Raw genomic sequence first — 19,333 nt, 5'->3', positions numbered from 1 at the left:
ATAATTTTGCAAAATTAATGTTAAAAAATTGTCACGCCGAGAGAGATACCCTCGGCGTGGCCGGCACTTGAAGACCATTATTCACCGCAAGCGAACTACTTGGTCTGATCACTCATTCAATCACTCAGCGAAAAACTTAGATAAATCAAAGGAGACACTCAAGTGGGCTAACAATTCAACAGCTCAATGAAGGTAGTTTTAAATAAACAAATCAAATCAACTTCATACCATAATAATAGTTTTTCAAAACAAGTTCAAAATGAAAACATCAACTCTACTTCGTCACTTTCTTAGTCACTGTCTATGAAGCCTCTAACCTCATGATAGGAAGGTGCCGCGATAGGCCCATGACTACTTCAAAAAAGAACTACTCTAATAAAGGAAGTCTACTAGAATGAAATAAATAGATCCCTTCGAAAGTAAGGAGGTCTTACCAAAAGCTGGGATGGAGTAATCATCCATGAAGCGTATGTTGAGGATCTCTAACACCTATATTTGTATCATAAAATGATGCAGGTAGAATGACGTCATTACATGAAATGTACGAGTATGTAAAATAGCTGGAAGAAAATACGATCAACAATATTCAACGTCATGCAACTCAACTCAAGGAACTTAACTATGAAATCAACTCAACTCAATAAGCATGCAGTTTAAAAATTCAATTCCTCTTCTACTCTGTCATAAAATGAGTTTGGATTGGATCTGAATAGATGAAGATTTTTTTTTTTAATTGGGTCGGATCTGAATGCATAAAAATGGATGAAGTACTTTATTTTAGTCACGTGGCTTTTTTGGAATCTAAAAATCAATTTTAAGATTTTTTTTAATTTCATCTATTAACAAAAAGAGTAAATATATACCACTTGCTATACGGCGAGAGTATATATACACTATTTATTAGATAATGATAGTATCTATACATTATTTATTAGATAATAAAGTTATATGTATACCACTTTTTTTTAACAAATGATATATCATCTCTAAATTATAAAGTTTAGAAATATATTTGTCGTTCATGCTTTTGATAAAGATGGATCAATGGTCCATTATTAAAAAAAAAAGAGTTACGAATACATAAATGGCCCTTAATTTGTCAAAAATAATGAAATTATTAATGTTTTGGAAAAAATTTTAAAAAAATTAATTATCTCTTAACTGTTTAAATTGATAATTATTTTAAAATAAGTATTTATAGTATACTGATAACCAAAAAAAAAAAAGTAATAACAAGAACTAAATAAAAATAAATAAATTATATTCTACTTAGGTATTTTGTTTCATCAGATCTGGTTGTCTCTTTTATGTACGTATCTCCTTCATCTTTTGTCTGCTCAGTGCTTTTGGTTCTTCGTTTAATCTTTCCTCTTCCAGGAATTTGTGTGCATCTTCGGTATGTTTTCGTCCCTTATTTTTTGGGGGCCTAAAGCGACTGCTTTAGTGCCTTTAGGTTGAGCCGCCCTTGTTTTTATTTTGTTGTTCATATTAATGGTGTTTGGATAAGCTTGCTTGCATCTGGACTAATATGTAGGCTAGCCCACAAGTACAGCTTCAGTCTAGAGTTTTAGCTGAGATTCGAACTTGGGATTTTTCAGTTTTTCATTCACATGCTGCAACTACTAGGTCATCCTCTTGGGCAGGGGCGGATTTGTAGGGCAATTTATGGTGCTCATGGGTTCACGGTCTCTCACACTAAATTAGATATGTTATGTACATATTTCCAAGAATTGATCTAATATTATCTGTTGGCATCCATGTTATAAAAAGATTTAATTGTGCACTTGGTTGAATGTTAAGTTGTTTACCTAAAGTAGCAGCGATCAATTCCCACTTGATACTTCTTTTTTTTATCGTTTTTTAGTGGTGCACCGATGTTATAGAAATCCTATATCCGCCTCTGCCTTGTGCACTCATCATAGAACTTAATTTTCGAGTAATTTACAAAATCATTCTGATGATCTGTGCCATATATTTCGATTTGTAGTATAAATTTTTTATTAAGTTGCCTTATCTCAATTATTCTCCTTTAAAGCCCTTTAGTTGATATTAGTTTGTTAGGTTTGTTAGGGAACGTGATAGTTAATCTCTAATGACTTGTTATTTTTCATGATTATTGTGTAATGGAGCATTAAAGGACAAGTTATAAAGTGTTATAATGAAAATGTGCCCAAATGAAGCGAATTGGTTACAGAGTATTCCTAGTGGACCCCGACTAGTTTGGAGACGTGTTATGTTGATTGATTGATTATTAGAGAGACTAATACCTAAACCTCTGTACTGACCCTAAAATCCCATCGACGATGTTTGAAGAGTAATTGTGAGAGATAAGCTATGATTTCTAAGCTACATAGAGTAAGAGATTGTATAAACTGATATTGGAGACAAACTGAGAATGATCTTGTGTATAGTGCGTGTATAGAATCTAAGTTCTGTTATCCCCTTTGATATGATGTCTGTGTTCCTGAATGGTGCTCACATAAATTTGCAGGAAATGTCATTCTTAAAGGATATTTTCATTGATTCTGAAGCCCATTTTGTGGTGCTAATTGTACAGAGCTCATCAACATTTTCAGGTTTGGAGTTGAAATTTGAAACATAGCGTATCATGATATCCAGCCTTTGATGACTCAGACTGAGATCTCATTTTAGTAATTTTAACGAGAGATTTTGTTTGACTTATTCGCGAGAAATGGCAGAGCTTTTTGGATATACAGCATGCAGACAACTATCACAAATGTTAGTTTCAATAATATTCTTCCATGTTTCCGAGTACATTCTGGCACTTGTCATTCATGGGAAGTCAAACGTATCTTTTAAGTCGCTTTTGATAAGCAAACATTATCTACTGGCGATGATTTGCTCCTTGATAGAGTACCTTATTGAAATCTATTTCTTTCCCGGCTTAAAGGAATATTGGTGGATAAGTAATTTGGGCCTTGCAATGGTTGTTCTTGGAGAAATCATAAGGAAGTTGGCAATTGTGACAGCAGGCCAAGCCTTCACTCATCTAATAAAGGTTTATCATGAGGAAAATCATCAGTTGGTTACAAGCGGGATCTATAGATTTGTCCGGCATCCTGGTTATTGTGGTTTCTTCATCTGGTCTATTGGTACTCAAATAATGCTCTGTAATCCAATATCAATCGTTGCATTTACAGTTGTTGTGTGGAAATTCTTCTCGGGAAGGATACCTTACGAGGAATTTTTCCTCAAGCAGTTCTTTGGTTCTGACTATGAGGATTATATGAGAAAAGTTCCTTCTGGTATTCCATTTGTGAGGTGATTATTCAACAAATTCTCTTGAGGGCTCTATATACGCGCCCAACATCCATGTTCATTATGCTATCTTCATCTGATTACCGGTGCTGAGATAATGTCATTTAGGAATTTTATTTTCTTACACATACGGTTCTCATAACGTGAAGTTTTCCAGAAAAAAGTTCCTCTTAGATATCACTTCTAAGGTGATGCTTCTATTAACCCTTGTAGAGCGCGTTTATCTTATTTGTACATCATGTCATTGTTAAGACTAGGTGTTCCAAACCTTGTCCGAAGATCGACCAGGTTCTTTGCTAGTTCTTATGGGCTGATGGGGGGCAGTGTTTTAATCACTCTTTTAAGGAGAAGAAAGACCTTGTAATATTTTCTGTATTTGTCAAATTCACTTCATCTCAATTATGGTTTAGTTCTTTCTGTTGCCTTCTGTTGAAGGCTTGAAGCACAGGCTTTGGCCATTTTGTTGAACAGTATTAGCTAGACAAGGTGATATAACAACTTCTAAGCATTAAAAATGCACCACATTTATGTACAGTCAGATTTTTTTATAACGGTCATCGTCTTTTGTAACAATATTTTACTATAATATCCAAGTTTTCGTTGGATCCAATTTTTCATGTTGTGTAATATCATATGTTCCGTATAACAATATTTTGTCATAGTAGCCAAAAAAATTCAAATGAACGATATTGTTATAGTGATGTTTGATTGTATAATGTTATCTTCAGTCCCTACCCAAATTCAATCTATTATTTTGAACCTACGGTAAGGAAACAATGAGTTGCAGTTAAATTAAGCAGTGAGAATTTATATAGTTTATATCGACTTGTTTGGGATTAAGATATAATTGTTGTTGTAAGTGAAGAGCAGCACAAATGTTGCAGAATATCTCTAGACTCTTTTCAGAAAAGAAAGGACAATGCAACAAAACATACAATTCATTGAGAAAACAGTAACGATATTGGTAACATGCTAACCATGATGTCCTAAAAGAGAGAAAAAAAGCCAAAACGTCTCTTTCCTTTTTGTTTTTCGATTCGATGTTCAAAAATAGGAGCATGATTAATTTAAATTTATGTTGTGTAAATTGAGATTTTTGATTAAAAAAAATAAAAAAATAACCTCAGGTCTCATCCATCACACCACATCTAGTGATAAAAAGCCATAATGTTCATTTCATATCCGTTTAAACTCTTAAATTTTTTATTATCCCATTTGGTTGCAACTTTATTAAAATAAAAAATATATAGTAGTACTAATTAAAGAGAATCAAATCTAAGAACAAGAAGAGACATGTTTCCACTCATATTGATTCAACTCGCCAAAAATATTATTGGATTGTATAAAATTTTCAAAAAAAATATTGCTACAATCGAATTGAATTTTTAATAAAGACACTAATTTTGAAAGATTTAATAATACCCGTCAGCAATTTTTAAAAATCCGAATCCCTTATAAAATTTATTAAAAAATATTACTTTTAAAAGACCAATCACACCCGGCAACAATTTTTAAAAGTCCAAATTCAAATCCAAACCATAAGTTGTTTCCAACCAATATTCCTCACTAAACTAAATTATTAGACATGTTGCAGAAGTTAAACTGGCTGGCACTTCTTCGTAAGTACAACACAGGAATCTATGCTTATTTCTGTTCCATCTGATGTTCTAACAACATGCCCATCACTCAATCTTCCTTAAATCCCATGTCAAATGACAAAAGACACTTCTTTATTCAAAAAACTCATCACTTGGGACCTATTCTCCCTCCCAAACTCTACACCCTTCGCCAAGATTCTAAGTTCTTGCATCAATTCCAAGTGCCAACATGTCATACACACTGTACATTGTCGAATTCTCAAGACCCATTTCAGCTCCGAGGTTTTCATAAACAACAAGCTAATCGACAGTTATGGGAAATCGGGCTTGTTAAAGTATGCCAAGAAGGTGTTTGATAAAATGACTGAGAGAAACACCTTCACTTGGAATTCCATGATAAATGCATATACAGCTTCAAGATTGATTTTTGAGGCTGAGGAATTGTTTTACATAATGCCTGAGCCTGATCAATGTTCGTGGAATTTGATGGTGTCAAGCTTTGCACAATGTGAATTGTTTGGTTCTTCGATAGAGTATCTTGTCAGAATGCACAAAGAAGATTTTTTTTTGAATGAGTATGGTTATGGTAGTGGTTTAAGTGCTTGTGCAGGGTTAAGGGACTTGAGAATGGGAACTCAACTTCATGCATCAGTAGCTAAATCGAGATATTCGAGAAGTGTTTACATGGGTTCTGCGCTTATTGACATGTACTCGAAAACGGGTAATGTGGATTGTGCAACAAAGGTGTTTAATGGGATGTGTGAGCTTAATGTGGTGTCGTGGAATAGTTTACTTTCTTGTTATGAGCAAAATGGGCCAGTGAAGGAGGCATTTGTGATATTCGTTAGGATGATGGACTTTGGGTTTAAACCAGATGAGAAGACCTTGGCAAGCGTAGTAAGTGCTTGTGCGAGTTTATGTGCGATAAGAGAAGGTAAGGAAATTCATGCACGAATTATGAGGTCGGATAAGCTTAGGGATGATCTTATTATATGCAATGCATTGGTTGATATGTATGCAAAGTTTGGGAGAATTTCTGAAGCTAGATGGATTTTTGATAAGATGCCAGTCAGAAGTTTGGTGTCAGACACCTGTTTGATAAGTGGTTATGCAAGAGTTGCGAGTGTGAAGACTGCAAGAGCCGTGTTTTTGGGGATGATTGAAAGGAATGTTGTGTCTTGGAATGCTCTTATTGCTGGATATACACAGAATGGGAACAATGAAGAGGCACTAAATCTCTTTCTTTTGCTAAAAAGAGAACCTGTTTGGCCAACTCATTATACGTTTGGGAATCTCCTTAACGCATGTGCAAATTTAGCTGATCTGAAACTTGGTAGGCAGGCTCATGCACATATTTTGAAGCATGGATTTCGTTTCCAGAATGGACCCGAGCCTGATGTTTTTGTGGGAAATTCTCTCATAGACATGTATATGAAATGTGGATCAGTCGAAGATGGTAGTTGTGTATTCACAAAAATGCTGGATAGAGACTGGGTTTCATGGAATGCTGTAATAGTTGGATATGCACAAAATGGGCATGCTATGGAAGCTCTTAAAACTTTCAAGGTTATGTTAGTATCTGGAGAGAAGCCAGATCACGTGACTATGATTGGAGTTTTATGTGCATGTAGTCATGCAGGATTGGTTGAGGAAGGGCGTAAATATTTCTATTCCATGGACACAGAGTATGGGTTGACACCATTGAAGGACCACTATACATGCATGGTCGATTTACTTGGCAAGGCTGGTTGCTTAGAAGAGGCAAAGGATTTGATTGAATCCATGCCGATGCCTCCAGATAGTGTGGTATGGGGGTCTTTGCTCGCTGCATGTAAAATTCACAGGGAAATTGAGTTGGGAAAGTATGTAGCTGAGAAGCTTTTGGAGATTGATCCTACAAATTCTGGCCCTTATGTTCTTCTATCAAACATGTATGCTGAACAAGGAAGATGGCAAGATGTCAAAATGGTCCGAAAACTTATGAGACAACGAGGCATTGTTAAACAGCCTGGTTGTAGTTGGATTGAAATACAAAGCCAGGTTCATGTTTTCATGGTAAAAGATGGGAGACACGCGCAGAAAACAGAGATATATTTGATATTGAATACACTAACTAAATTAATGAAGCTTTCTGGCTATGTCCCAAATGCTTGTCATTTGGATTCTGATGAGGAGCAAACCATGTTGAATTTTTCCCCATCTGAAGAGTTTGAAGAACCTGTAATAGCTGCCATTGCATGTTAAGTTGCACATACTCTTCACTTTCAATGTTGCACCGCTGTCGGATTCCCAAAATACACGACTTTTGGAGGATCCAACACCCACTGACATTTTTGAAGAGTATGAGCAACATAGATGGCATGATGTTCAAGGTGACTTGTGGAATTTGCTAATTCCCTGTACTTGTCTAGAAAGAGTTATACAATTTTTTTTGAGCATAATACATAGACATGACACTTAAACTTTTATTAGCAGTTCAACACCTTAATTTTCATTGTGACTATCTAGATACTTCAACTGGACACATGCATTTCGTAAACATGTGAACTTTGAAAATATACATCTAAATACCTTTCAGACAGTGCATTCAAAGTTGGATGCTTACTGGGCCAGCTTAAACCAATTTAAAGCGTCAAGATGTGCCTTTTCAAAATTAGATTATTTAATTGTCAGTCAAGATCATGGTAAGATGTCTATCATAATATATGTAAATTACTTAATTGAGTGCTTTTTAAAAATTAATTACTGATTTTAACGATATTTTTTATTTATTACAATTTATAGCAATACATAACATTATTATGATAAATATACATTTGTATTAAAAGTGAATTATGCATATAATATAAATGTATTATAAGTGTTTTAAAATATATATTATGTTTGTGTAGTAAGAAACTGACATAATGTATTATAAGTTTATTAAAATATGTGAAAAGTGTATTATCCATCTATAAAACTTGTATTATATATGTTTTATAAATAGTTCTGTACAATATGTATTAAAACTGTATTATAAATATATTATAAGTGTTCAGTGAATTTTTTTTTTATTGCCATAGATGGTAAATATTTTTTTAATATTGTATATTTATGTAAGTTTCCCTTTATTTTTCATGCCTCCTCTCCCATCTGCCAAGGAGAACAGAGGCAGCAGAAACACATTACGAAATATAATTTACCAACATGTCATCATAATGTATCTCACTTAACAAATATCACATTATTCATCTTAATTCGATTGCATTTTCTTCCAATGACAGTTTAATTGTCTGCTAAGCTTAAACTTTCTTGTGTTTGATCTGAAATGTGACAAGTAAAAACTACGTTTTCCTCCCCAAGTATTACTATCTCTCTTTTTTTGTTTTACTTATCATGTTTCGTTTCATGTGAGTTAAATTAGATTAAACTTCAAAATTAAATTGAATTTGATTAATTCAATATTTTGAATTTAGATGGTTGAAAAATATACGAAAAATACACTATAAGTTACTACCCTTTTCATATTAATGTAATACAAAAAATACATCTTAAAATATTAATAATATCATCCAATTTGACTCTCAAAAAATAAAATGTATAAATAAAAGTGGACGGAGAAAGTAACTCATTAAATTACTTAATCATGATAAATTGATGTGATTTAATATAAATATACCGTGTGGATAAATCTTACTCCCTCCCCTCCTTCCCTGCCTATGCTACATTTGAATAGATCATTTTTCGTGTTATATAATTGTTATACATCAATAATTTGAATGATAAATCTGTAAGAAAAGTAACATACATGATAGAATTATTATGAAAATATAAAATAAAAGATAAAATAAAATTGATAATAAGTAAAGATTAAACGAGAATAAAATGTTAAGATAACAACACGATCTCATCAACTCAATCATTTTGTGCTGTTAGCAGAGATAGTGACGAGACCAAAATTTTTATTAAAAAAATTAAAAAAAAAATCAACATCTAATATATATAACAATATAATTTTTTGTGGTAGAGTATCGAGACTGTATTATGATTTCGATGGAAACATAAAATTGTGAAATTAACCCCTAAAACAAGAAACCAGAACTACCGATCCAAATACGCCCACGCGAATCACAGATAGGCTTTTCTTTTTGGGAAGAAAACCAAAATGCTAATACAACAATAGGCCGAATCCATCTCAATCTTCTTCTTTTTCTTCTGATGAAAATTAAGAATGTTGGGTGGGTCTCGGTGTATATCTCACCACTGTAATTTTCACTGCACTGCTCACCAATTCTCCACCATTTTAGCTGCTTCTCCATTAACTTCAAATTCTTCCTTCAAGAATTTCAGAATCAGATTGAGGAGCAAGAATACTAGCAGTTCTTGTTTGAACAATAAAGTTTGTGATTTTGGGGTCAATTGTGTTCAACCCAAATCTTCAGATACTCAAAGCTCTTTGCTTTCTCAAACTTTGAGGTAATTTATCGTATTTGAGCAGTAAAGTTAGTGGTTTTTGGGGTAATTTTGAGCTATTTATCAAAGACACTTGTTTGAGCAATGAAACCAGTGATTTTGGGTTCAATTGTTTGAACCCAAATCTTCAGATACCAAAAGTTCTTTACTTTCTGAAACTTTGAGGTAATTTATCGTACTTTGAGCAGTAAATTTAGTGAATATTGGGGTAATTTTGAGGTATTTATCATAGATTTTTTGTTTGATTAATGAAGTTAGTGATTTTGGATTCAATTGTGTTCTACCCAAATCTTCAGATACCCAAAGCTCTTTACTTTCTGAAACTTCAAGGTAATTTATATTTAGTGATTTTTTTGGGTTAATTTTGAGGTATTTATCATAGATTCTTGTTTGAGCAATGAAGTTGGTGATTTTGGGTTCAATTGTGTTTGAACCAAATCTTCAGACACGGAAAGTTATTTACTTTCTCGAAGTTTGAGGTAATTTATCTTAGTTTGAGCAGTAAATGTAGTGATTTTGGGGTAATTTGAAGTATTTATCATACATGTTGTTCTAGCTGTAAATTTAGTTAATTTAGGTTTTTTCATTAATTGTGTACAACCTATATCTTAGATATCCAAAGCTCTTTACTTTTTGTAAGTTTGAGCTAATTTATCGTAACTTATCTTCGTTGAACAGTGACTATAGTGATTTTGGGGGTAATTTGAGGTATTTATCATAATGTTCTTGCTTGAGTGGTAAAATGTAATTATTTTGGAAAATTTTTCCATCAATCGTGTACAACCTAAGTCTTTGATTCCCAAAGCTCTTAATTTTCTGAAAGTTTGAGGTAATTCAACATATCTGTTCTTGTTTGAGCAATAAATTGAGTGATTTTGGCCCCCCCAGGGCTTTAGTCAAAGTGGTAAGAGCCCACATGCGACGTTGGGTTAGGCACACAACACGATTTAGAACAGTTCCACAGTCAAAAGCCTGGTATTTAAGTGGGAAAGAGGGTAGAGGAGCTAGGGCAAGTTTCGAACTGTGCACCACTAGTCTTTGGGGATTTTTCGGTTATCAAAAGAATAAAAAATTAAGTGATTTTGGGGTCTGTTTTATCAGTTGTGTTCAACCCGAATATTTAGATTCCCAAAGTTCCTTGCATTTTAATAGTTTGAGGTAAATTTTATCTCTTTTTTTTTTCTTAAACCCTTTTTTCATTGAAAAGACAAATGTAGAAAAGGAAGCTCTTTTGTGAAGCCTTGTTTTGTAAGCTTGTGATTGCTGGGAATGGAATGGGTGAATGGAAGGTTGGAAGGAGACCTTTATAACCGCAATAAGATGAAAGAGGAAAGTTAGTTAAAACTATAAGTTTGGATCACATTTTTGATGTAAACAATATGTAAAGTTTATTGGAATATCGTATAAGTATGGGCATGTATGCCTTTGTACTTACTAAACTGTGGTGTGTTGAGTTTTTATTGTAGATCGAAAATAAATAGATAATGTTATTTCTTTCTTAACTGTTTAAAGTTTTAGATGAGAGGATTCACACACTTTAACTGGGCAACATAGTAGAGAGTAGACGGAGGCCCCATGTTTGAGTCTTGTTTCCAGTCATCTACAAAAATAGTTCCACATGCTTGGCTCAAAAGAATCAGGTGCTGCACGAGAGAGCGTGTTCTGACCTAAAACAAATAAATAAGAATGTCTTCCCTTTAATAATATGAGTTTTTAGATAAGACGGTTACACATTTAAATAGTTTCATCTGGACATAGTATTTGGAGTAGTTTTCATTTTATGTTTAAATGAAGCTTACAAAGGTCAGATTTCCATTAAATCTGAGAGCTTTTCATTCCATTGCATGACAATGTAATGTCATTTTGTATTTAAGTATGACTCTCCTTAGAATCCCAGTGCTTAAATGTCTGTTCTTCACAATTTTCATGTAAAGCCAATCTGGAACAGATGAGGAGCCTCCATCAGAAAGATTGCCCATTCTTGCAGGTTTGCTCGCACCCATATACTACTAGTAATAAATTACCAAACGATATTGCATGTATGCTGAATTTATATGAATACCCATTTTCATTTATTCTGACTCATGAAGTTTTTTCAATGATCTTTATGTCATAATCCTTGTTACATTGCTATATCGACTCTTATGCTTATTCTTTCCTTTTGTAATTTCTTTTATTTTTCTCTTCCTGTTTTCTAAAGAACAACAACATACCCAGTGGAATCCCACAAAGTGGGGTCTGGGGAAGGTAGGGTGTACGCAGACCTTACCACTACCAAGTAGAGGTAGAGAGACTGTTTTTAAAAAACCCTCAACTCAAGTGAATCAAACCCAGGAAAAAGGAAGAAAACAACGAAGAAAGCATAAGAGCAAGGACAACAACAACAAAAAAAATGATAAGATAATGCAATAAGTAACATATGGCAATATCTATAAGGGCCTGATCTATGACCTGCACTATACCTCTATACGGCAAGACAACACTCTACCCCTACTACCCTTCTATCCTAATAAGCGACCTCTACTTCTTCCTATCTAGAGTCATGTCCTCGGTGATATGAAGCCGTGCCATGTCATGGAGAATCACCTCGCCCCAATACTTTTTCGGCCTACCACTACCCCGCCTCGTACCCGCTACATCCAACCTATCGCACCTCCTCACTGGTGCGTCGGCCCACCTCCTCTGCACATGTCCAAACCATTTCAGTCTTGTTTTCCTCATCTTGTCCGCCACCGGAGCACTCCCACCTTCTCTCGAATAACCTTATTCCTAATCTTGTCACTCTTATTATGCCCACACATCCACCTCAACATCCTCATTTTTGCAACATGCATCTTCTGAATATGAGAGTTCTTGACTAGCCAACACTCTACCCCATACAACAAGGACGGTCTAACCATCATTCTGTAGAACTTACCTTTAAATTTAGGTGGTACCTTCTTGTCACACAAGACTCCAAAGGCAAGTCTCCATTTCATCCAAGCAGCCCCAATGTGATGTGTAACATCATCGTTGATGTCCCCACTACTCTAGATGACGGACCCGAGATATTTAAATTTTTTGCTCTTGGAAATAGCTGTGAGGCAAGCCTAACTATTATGGCCGGCTCAGCCAACGCCACACTGAATTTGCACTTCAAATACTCCGTTTTGGTCCTGCTCAATCTAAATCCTTTGGACTCCAGAGTTTGTCTCCACACCTCCAACCTATCATTAACTCTGTCTCGAGTCTCATCAATCAGTACTTTGTCGTTCGTAAATAGCATACACCATGGAACCTCATCCTGAATATGCCGTGTCAGCTCATCTATCATCACGACAAATAAGAACGGGCTTAGCACCGATCCTTGATGTAGACCCATCTCTACTGGGAAGGGATTCGATTCCCCCCTCCCCCCATCGTTCTAACCCGAGTCTTGGCTCCATCATACATGTCCCTTATCGCCCTAATATACACCATTGGGACACCTTTCGCCTCCAAACACCTCCAAAGGACCTCTCTCGGAACTTTGTCATAAGCCTTCTCCAGATCAATGAACACCATATGCAGGTTCCTCTTTCTTTCTCTATATTTCTCCACCAGTCTCCGCATAAGGTGAATTGCTGCAGTAGTCAATCTCCCCGGCATGAATCCAAATTGATTCTTGGGAATAGACACCCCTCTCCTCACCTTTATCTCCACCACTATCTCCCAAACTTTCATAGTGTGCTTTAGCAATTTGATACCCTTGTAATTGTTACAATTTTGGATATCACCTTTGTTCTTGTACAATGGGACCATTGTGCTCCACCTCCATTCGTTAGGCATTTTAGCCGTCTTAAAAAATAGCATTAAACAGCCTTGTTAACCACTCAATCCCCGCTTTGTCAGTGCTCTTCCAAAATTCCACCGGAATCTCATCGGATTCGGTCGCTCGTCCCCTGCTCATCCTACTATCAGCACGCCTTACCTCCTCAACCTTAAAATACCTACAGTACCCAAATCCCTACAACTTTCAGAGTGTGCTAGTTCATGCAAATGTGGAAATAGGTAACAAGATTTATCCATTTCTGTTAGTGTACATATTTATATGTGTTGCAATCTGTGTACGCCAGTCTTCAGTTATACTGCAAGGTCAAAGAATAACCCTTAGTATCACAACTTAAAAAACCCTGTGAAAACTGTTGAAATATGCTCCAATACATGAGTCATCACAAAGAGAAATATTTTCCATTCTTTCATCAATTTGTTTTGTTAATACTTCAGACCTGTTCTTTCGATATACTTTTTACTTTATTTTTGTGTAAGAAATAAAGTTTTGATGGGATTTCAACTCCTATCTCTGCTCTGAAGAACAATGCATGTTGGTCTTAACTTACTCTTATTTTATTATTATGGTGTAGAGCCTCTGGACGCCTCTATGTAGCTTGGCATGCTTGCTTGACGAAATCATATTCTCCTTTGGTTAAAAGCCGATCCTAGGTCCTCATCCCTCAACTCTATCTAACTCGATACGTTGGGCATCCTCCTTGGTCTCCTTACCAAATATTCTGGTTCTATCCACTCCCGAAATAGACTCTAAAGTTTCTTGAAACACACAAAAATTAATTTTTCAAAATGGTTGTAACTACTAAGATTTTTATTTATCCCGACACAACTCCTGAAATCACTGGAATGCACACTAAAAATACATTTAAAACAACTAAGTAATTTCCAAAGTTGCTGGTACATCAAAAGTAACACCCAAATTTTTTTTAAGAAAAAAAAATATTTTTTATTTTGTTACTTTTTCGGGTGATCTGACTTCGGGAGGCCATAAACCGATCAGAATTTGGAAATTTGGGAAAACTCCTCAATTGAGAGTTGTAGATAATTGAAATACCTTTCCAACATAGGTCATGGGCTTATATATGACATTGGAATAAAAAGTTATGGACATTATAAGGCAGAAGGGTCAACATGGGCAGAAAATTCGGCCCAACCCGATTCCAAGTCGAGTCAGGCCCATATTTCTTACCATGTAAGGGATAATTTCAGCCTTATTTCTTCTATTTCAACTAGAACATCATATCGAGAGAGAGAGAGAACTTCTAGGCTAAGAAGTCATTTTTGACCCAAATCCGAGTTCTAAATTCCAAAGCTCGTGAAGAGAAAGGCGTTGCACGTTGCATTGTCTTCACTTTGAGCTCAAAATCAGCGAAGGAGTGTATTGATGTGGTTGCTTTACACTTAAGGTAAGATTGAGGTTCCTTTTTCCTTATTAACAAGCTTGTTTAGAGATTTAACGGATTAGAACAGAGGAAGTAGCATTGTAAACTTGTTTGTTGCTTTGTTGAGACTTATGGATTAGGGGCTGTTTTGGTTGGATTAAATGGGTGGAGTTCGTTACTTTATGTTTGATCTTTCTTTTCAGCTGGAGCAATTTAGCCAAAGTAAATGATGTTATTCCTCTTGTAGATTTCATTAGCTCCCTGCCTTTGGCTTAACAGCCAAACCTTTTTCTCATTTAGAGAAATGGCTTAATTCTCTATCGATAGGTTTTTGTATCTAGGAGCTTTCCCTTTTTTCCTTTGTACTGGTTCAGCACATCTTGATGCCAGTCAATATAACAATTACTTCATAAAAATAACTCTACTTTTGTATAAGAAGATCAGGGGTAGTCTAACTGTGAATAGTTGAATGGTCAATCTGCAAGTTTATTCTAAATTTACTTAGGACCTACAATTACTTTCTTCAATTAATAAGTTTCAGTTCTGATAATTGCTTATCATCAAAGAAATAAAAGAGAGTTTCAATTCCACTTGTTATAATTGTGTTGTAAATGAGAAGAAAATAGAGGATTTGTGGATATGATTCATGTGTAAATTCTCAATTATTACTTTCGCTTCAATAGGTGGGATAGTAGCTCTGGGGAAGTTTGATGCACTCCATATTGGTCACCGCGAGCTTGCAATTCAAGCAGCAAAGAGAGGAATTCCGTTTCTTCTTTCATTTGTTGGAATGGCGGAAGTACTTGGATGGGAACCGAGGTATAACTTCTGTTGTCTCTTATCTTTTACTCTACTGCCATAGAATGTTAAATAGAGAAATATTATCTCCTCGAAATACCAGAAAAGAAGAGAAGGACGAACTTCGACTCGACTCTCACTGCTACACCCAATCCTATAATAGTACCCAGGATCAACTTTAAATTCTGAAAATACAAAAGGAAAGAGGATTATCACATTCAGGGAGTTTTATCTTGCATTCTCTAAGTGTGTGTGAGTCTTAATCTGCAGAAATATTCCACCCTAGCTCCTCTGATTTAGCAGAACTCTATGGACCCTGTTGACGCTCTTTCTCCAAAGCACTAGATTTTGTTAGGTAGCATTCTTGAGTTTAGGAGTTTCTGTTAATAGGATGATCGATCAGAATATGTGCAAAGAAGGAAGAAAATGTATCCCTACATTTTTAGTTCATTTAAGTTTTAATGAAAAGGATAAAATAAAAAAATCTATCAATCAATCAATCTCCGCATCAGTATATTTTCCAACAGGAAAACTTAAGTTAATGTTCTCTCGTCTTTTCTTCACTGTTTTTAGAGACAAGTAAAAGTTTGTGATGATTCATTGTAGCTTTTTTGCAGAATCTTGTCCTTCATCTAAAAATTCAAAGGATGTCCTTATCAACATGTTACACAATCTTGATTTTCTCCTTGAAAATAAAATATTTTCAAACTTTATTCTACTCAAGTTGTATATAGGATTAGTCACGGTTTAGAAAATTTGGTGTTTGAAGCTGGAAGGTGTTTAAAATCTGTTGAATGTATCCTCCTAACCTTACTCAAGCATACTGAGAAGCTCCTTTTTTGGTTAGTTGTCTTTATTAAATGCCACATCATGAAATGAGAAATAATCTTTGTGATCATGTGTATATTTTCGACACAGGGCTCCCATTGTTGCTGAATGTGATCGCAAAAGGATTCTTTCGTCTTGGGCTCCTTATTGCGGTAATGTAATGCCAAGGGAACTCCAGATAGATTTTTCAAAAGTTCGATATCTTACGCCTTGTCAATTTGTGGAGAAGCTGTCCAAAGAGCTGGGAGTACGAGGAGTTGTTGCTGGTATGTTGTAACATCCTAACTTGACATAGAGATTCCAATATAAACGAACAAAAGATTAAAAGATGATGATATCTTGATGATCTCAGGCGAGAACTATCGTTTTGGATATAGAGCTGCTGGTGATGCATCGGACCTTGTGAAGCTCTGTGAAGAGTATGGATTAGAGGCTTATATAATCAATTCTGTCATGGACACAAATCAAATTTCTGGAGCCTTAAACTCTAATGACGGAAAGGAGAGAGGGCAAGTATCATCTACTCGTGTTAGGTATGCCCTTGACAAGGGAGACATGAAATATGTGTCAGAGCTGTTAGGTCGCAACCATCGTCTTGTTTTAATGATGGAAGACCAAGAAAGGTTTACTAGTGAGAGAAATAGGCTGTCAGCTCCAAAGTCTTGTTTGTTGAATCTTGCACCCAAGGAAGGTCTTTATGAGAATTGTTCAGTTTTGATTGACAAGAATGATATGCCCTGCAGAGTAATTGTTGATACAACAGATATTCATTTGGAATTCTATGAGGTAGCTAATTTTTCCTGTGTTACTTCTCAAGACTTAAAGATATTAGGTATTGAATTTGGTAGTCCAGAGTTAGATGGGGTTCAAATTTTGTAATTCATTCCCTATAATTCGTTAGTGCAACCATTTCTGAATGTCCTTCAGTCTTTAAGTATGAGTATGATTCTCTTTAAGCGATACCTTTCTGTTCATTTCACATTCTTTTGGCGGGGACATAGCTGAATTTACTGATATTCTAATTTCTAAGAATCTGCTAGTATGAATAGAATCGAGATGATAAATGGGCAACAAAATAGCAAATATCATTATGAAATACTTTTGAACATTACCATACATAATGGATTTTGTTCTATCACTATAAGTAGATTGGCTGACAACATGGTTACTGTTTCTCTTTCCTTGTTCGAGTGTTCTTGTATTTGTTCTAATTAGTGACAATCCCTTGATTACAATCATGTCATACTTGATTGGCTATTAACCTTTCCGATAATATCTTTAGTGCTTGAAGTCCATTTCCTTCAATTCATTTGTAATTGTTGAAATGTGTGAACCATCTCGTCTAAAACTTTGAACTGTTAAAGGGGAGGCACATATTAATTTACAAGATGTTTCGTCTCATCTAAAATCTTAAATAACTATAGAAAAGGAGCACTTTTTTTAAATTAGTTTACTCTCCAACCGTAGTGAATGAAATGTGTCTATAACTACTTACTTTGAGGCTTTGAGCATGTTTTGAAACTTTACAAGGAGTGCTTCTTGTAGACTTCTTCTCTCTCATTCATGCTAGAGTGGTTTTACCTGATTTTCATTACCATTCCGTGGCTGCTTCTGTAAATCTTGTTCATCATCATCATCAAGTGGGTGGTCATCTGGAATGTTTTGTTTCACGGATAAAAGATCTTGCAGTAATCTTTAAGAGTGTTCTTTGATAACTGCAGAAGACCAAACTAATGTCTAGATTCTGACATGTATAAAGGTGGAACCGATGTGTTAGGCTGTGGTGTGTTAATTTAGAGAGAGAGAATAATTTGAAGGGATTGTAGAATATGATGAATGTTGCTTGGAAGTCTACAGATCTTCATATATTAAATTCAGGAAAGCATAGTTTCAATTTTTTCTTTGGAAGCAGGGATGGTTTTGTTATACAAGGTCCTTGATATTTGGGTTCCTGCTGTGCCACTTTTGGATTCATCTCGTGGGTATGCCAAGGCATTGTCTACTAAGCTATTGCCATTGAAACTGGTAAATTGTTAGCAGAATGCCACTATGGTGAGATAAGGGAGAAGCTCGATAGCGGACAACTGTTTCTTCAATGATCTCCATCCATTTTGTCGGTGCACCTAATTGTATGGTCCAGAAGGAGAAGTGGGTTTTCCTTCCTCAAGTACGAACTGTTTCCTGCTATGTGTTTCACGTGTCTCCTTTGTTTAACAACTTGTGTTTCATATGTGGTGACCATATATTAGAAGCTGCACATTGAAGGATGATCCTCGACCTACTTAATGCAAAAGGATCTTGCTTTGTGGCGCTTGGTTCAGTGTAATACTTGATAAATTTAGATTTAAGGTGGTGTGCTGCCAAGAGCAGCTTCTGCCATTGTTGGAGATGTATTTCTGTCACGACCCAAAAACTGAGGTCATGATGGCACACATCTCAAAACCCAATCTGATGTGTAACCCTAAAAATAAAACTCATACAAGACTCCCAAAGGGGAAAGTGATGTCACGATTTAAATAAAAAGAAAAAAAAACAATGAAGAAATTATCCCAAACCTGGTGTCATAAGTATAAAGAGCATCTAATACAAGGTTCGAATCTGAAGATACAACATAAGTCTCTGAATGATACAAAAGACTGAAAAATAAAGATAGACTAGTGACGATCCGAATTCTGGGACCTCACCACTAATCTGAGAATACACAATCCGCTAGAATATTAACTGCCACGTGGGGTACCCTGACTAGTATCTGCATCAAAAAGGGACACAAAAGTAGGGGTGAGTACAATTCACATGTACTCAGTAGGTTTTAGCTGACTGAGTATAAGGAATTAATCAAACCTATGAAATAAACTAAGGAACGCTTCCACCTGCATACAGAAAAGTCCCACTTCGGCATCGGTGCCGCCAGTTTATATATATATTGACGCGAGTAAAGTAAACCCATAAAAACAGCTCATAATCACAATTAACCAGATAATTCAAGCAACACAAATATCAATGCAATGCAATGCAATATGATGATGCAATGATGTGGTGGTACGATGGAATCAAGACTGTCGCACAGACTGTCGTATACACCTGCTGAGTTGTGCTACCAAGCAGGACCCATGGGGGTCTCGCACACCATATACCTAAATCGCAATATCTCATTATCCTTGCCACCTCCTCGTGGTCAAGGGATCACAA

General features: G+C 35.5%; 3 protein-coding genes and 1 long non-coding RNA gene across 6 annotated transcripts; 3 read left to right on the top strand and 1 right to left on the bottom strand.

The window, feature by feature from the left end:
• The first annotated feature begins 1,281 nt into the window (after window positions 1–1,281).
• On the top strand, window positions 1,282–3,916 carry LOC129871506 (protein-S-isoprenylcysteine O-methyltransferase A-like). 3 transcript variants are annotated; one of them, XM_055946434.1, is made up of 3 exons: window positions 1,282–1,396; window positions 2,492–2,576; window positions 2,700–3,916. In XM_055946434.1, the coding sequence occupies exons 2-3, from the start codon at window positions 2,495–2,497 to the stop codon at window positions 3,284–3,286; spliced, it is 669 nt and encodes a 222-aa protein (XP_055802409.1). In that variant the 5' UTR covers window positions 1,282–1,396; window positions 2,492–2,494; the 3' UTR covers window positions 3,287–3,916. The 3 variants fall into 3 exon arrangements, with proteins under 3 accessions (XP_055802409.1, XP_055802411.1, XP_055802410.1); XM_055946435.1 differs by having other exon boundaries at window positions 1,292–1,309; XM_055946436.1 differs by lacking the exon at window positions 2,492–2,576 and having other exon boundaries at window positions 2,577–3,913.
• A 901-nt stretch (window positions 3,917–4,817) lies between these two features.
• LOC129871710 (pentatricopeptide repeat-containing protein At2g13600) lies at window positions 4,818–7,320 on the top strand. The gene has a single exon (XM_055946682.1). The coding sequence runs from the start codon at window positions 4,992–4,994 to the stop codon at window positions 7,119–7,121; it is 2,130 nt and encodes a 709-aa protein (XP_055802657.1). The 5' UTR covers window positions 4,818–4,991; the 3' UTR covers window positions 7,122–7,320.
• Window positions 7,321–8,909: 1,589 nt separating this feature from the next.
• Window positions 8,910–17,104, top strand: LOC129870151 (FAD synthetase 1, chloroplastic-like). The gene is made up of 5 exons (XM_055944777.1): window positions 8,910–9,332; window positions 11,264–11,316; window positions 15,202–15,337; window positions 16,235–16,410; window positions 16,497–17,104. Exons 1-5 carry the CDS (start codon window positions 9,088–9,090, stop codon window positions 17,021–17,023), a joined length of 1,137 nt encoding a protein of 378 aa, XP_055800752.1. The 5' UTR covers window positions 8,910–9,087; the 3' UTR covers window positions 17,024–17,104.
• A 97-nt stretch (window positions 17,105–17,201) lies between these two features.
• On the bottom strand, window positions 17,202–18,167 carry LOC129870152 (uncharacterized). The gene is made up of 2 exons (XR_008762049.1): window positions 17,640–18,167; window positions 17,202–17,499 (listed from the first exon to the last, which is right to left on the bottom strand). It is a non-coding gene; the product is annotated as an uncharacterized LOC129870152 (long non-coding RNA).
• Between the last annotated feature and the right edge of the window lie 1,166 nt (window positions 18,168–19,333).

Source organism: Solanum dulcamara, chromosome 10, assembly GCF_947179165.1.
Source record: "Solanum dulcamara chromosome 10, daSolDulc1.2, whole genome shotgun sequence".
Taxonomy (NCBI): Eukaryota; Viridiplantae; Streptophyta; class Magnoliopsida; order Solanales; family Solanaceae; genus Solanum; species Solanum dulcamara.
This window is presented reverse-complemented; position numbering and strand designations above follow the sequence as displayed.

Excerpts from the sequence above, each read along its gene's own strand:
- LOC129870151 (XM_055944777.1), top strand. The coding sequence starts at position 9,088 with ATGTTGGGTGGGTCTCGGTGTATATCTCACCACTGTAATTTTCACTGC. Across the intron at positions 11,317-15,201 it reads AAGATTGCCCATTCTTGCAG|GTGGGATAGTAGCTCTGGGG; the intron begins GTTTGCTCGCAC and ends TCGCTTCAATAG. Across the intron at positions 15,338-16,234 it reads GTACTTGGATGGGAACCGAG|GGCTCCCATTGTTGCTGAAT; the intron begins GTATAACTTCTG and ends TTTTCGACACAG.
- LOC129871710 (XM_055946682.1), top strand. The coding sequence starts at position 4,992 with ATGACAAAAGACACTTCTTTATTCAAAAAACTCATCACTTGGGACCTA.
- LOC129871506 (XM_055946434.1), top strand. The coding sequence starts at position 2,495 with ATGTCATTCTTAAAGGATATTTTCATTGATTCTGAAGCCCATTTTGTG. Across the intron at positions 2,577-2,699 it reads GAGCTCATCAACATTTTCAG|AGCTTTTTGGATATACAGCA; the intron begins GTTTGGAGTTGA and ends GAGAAATGGCAG.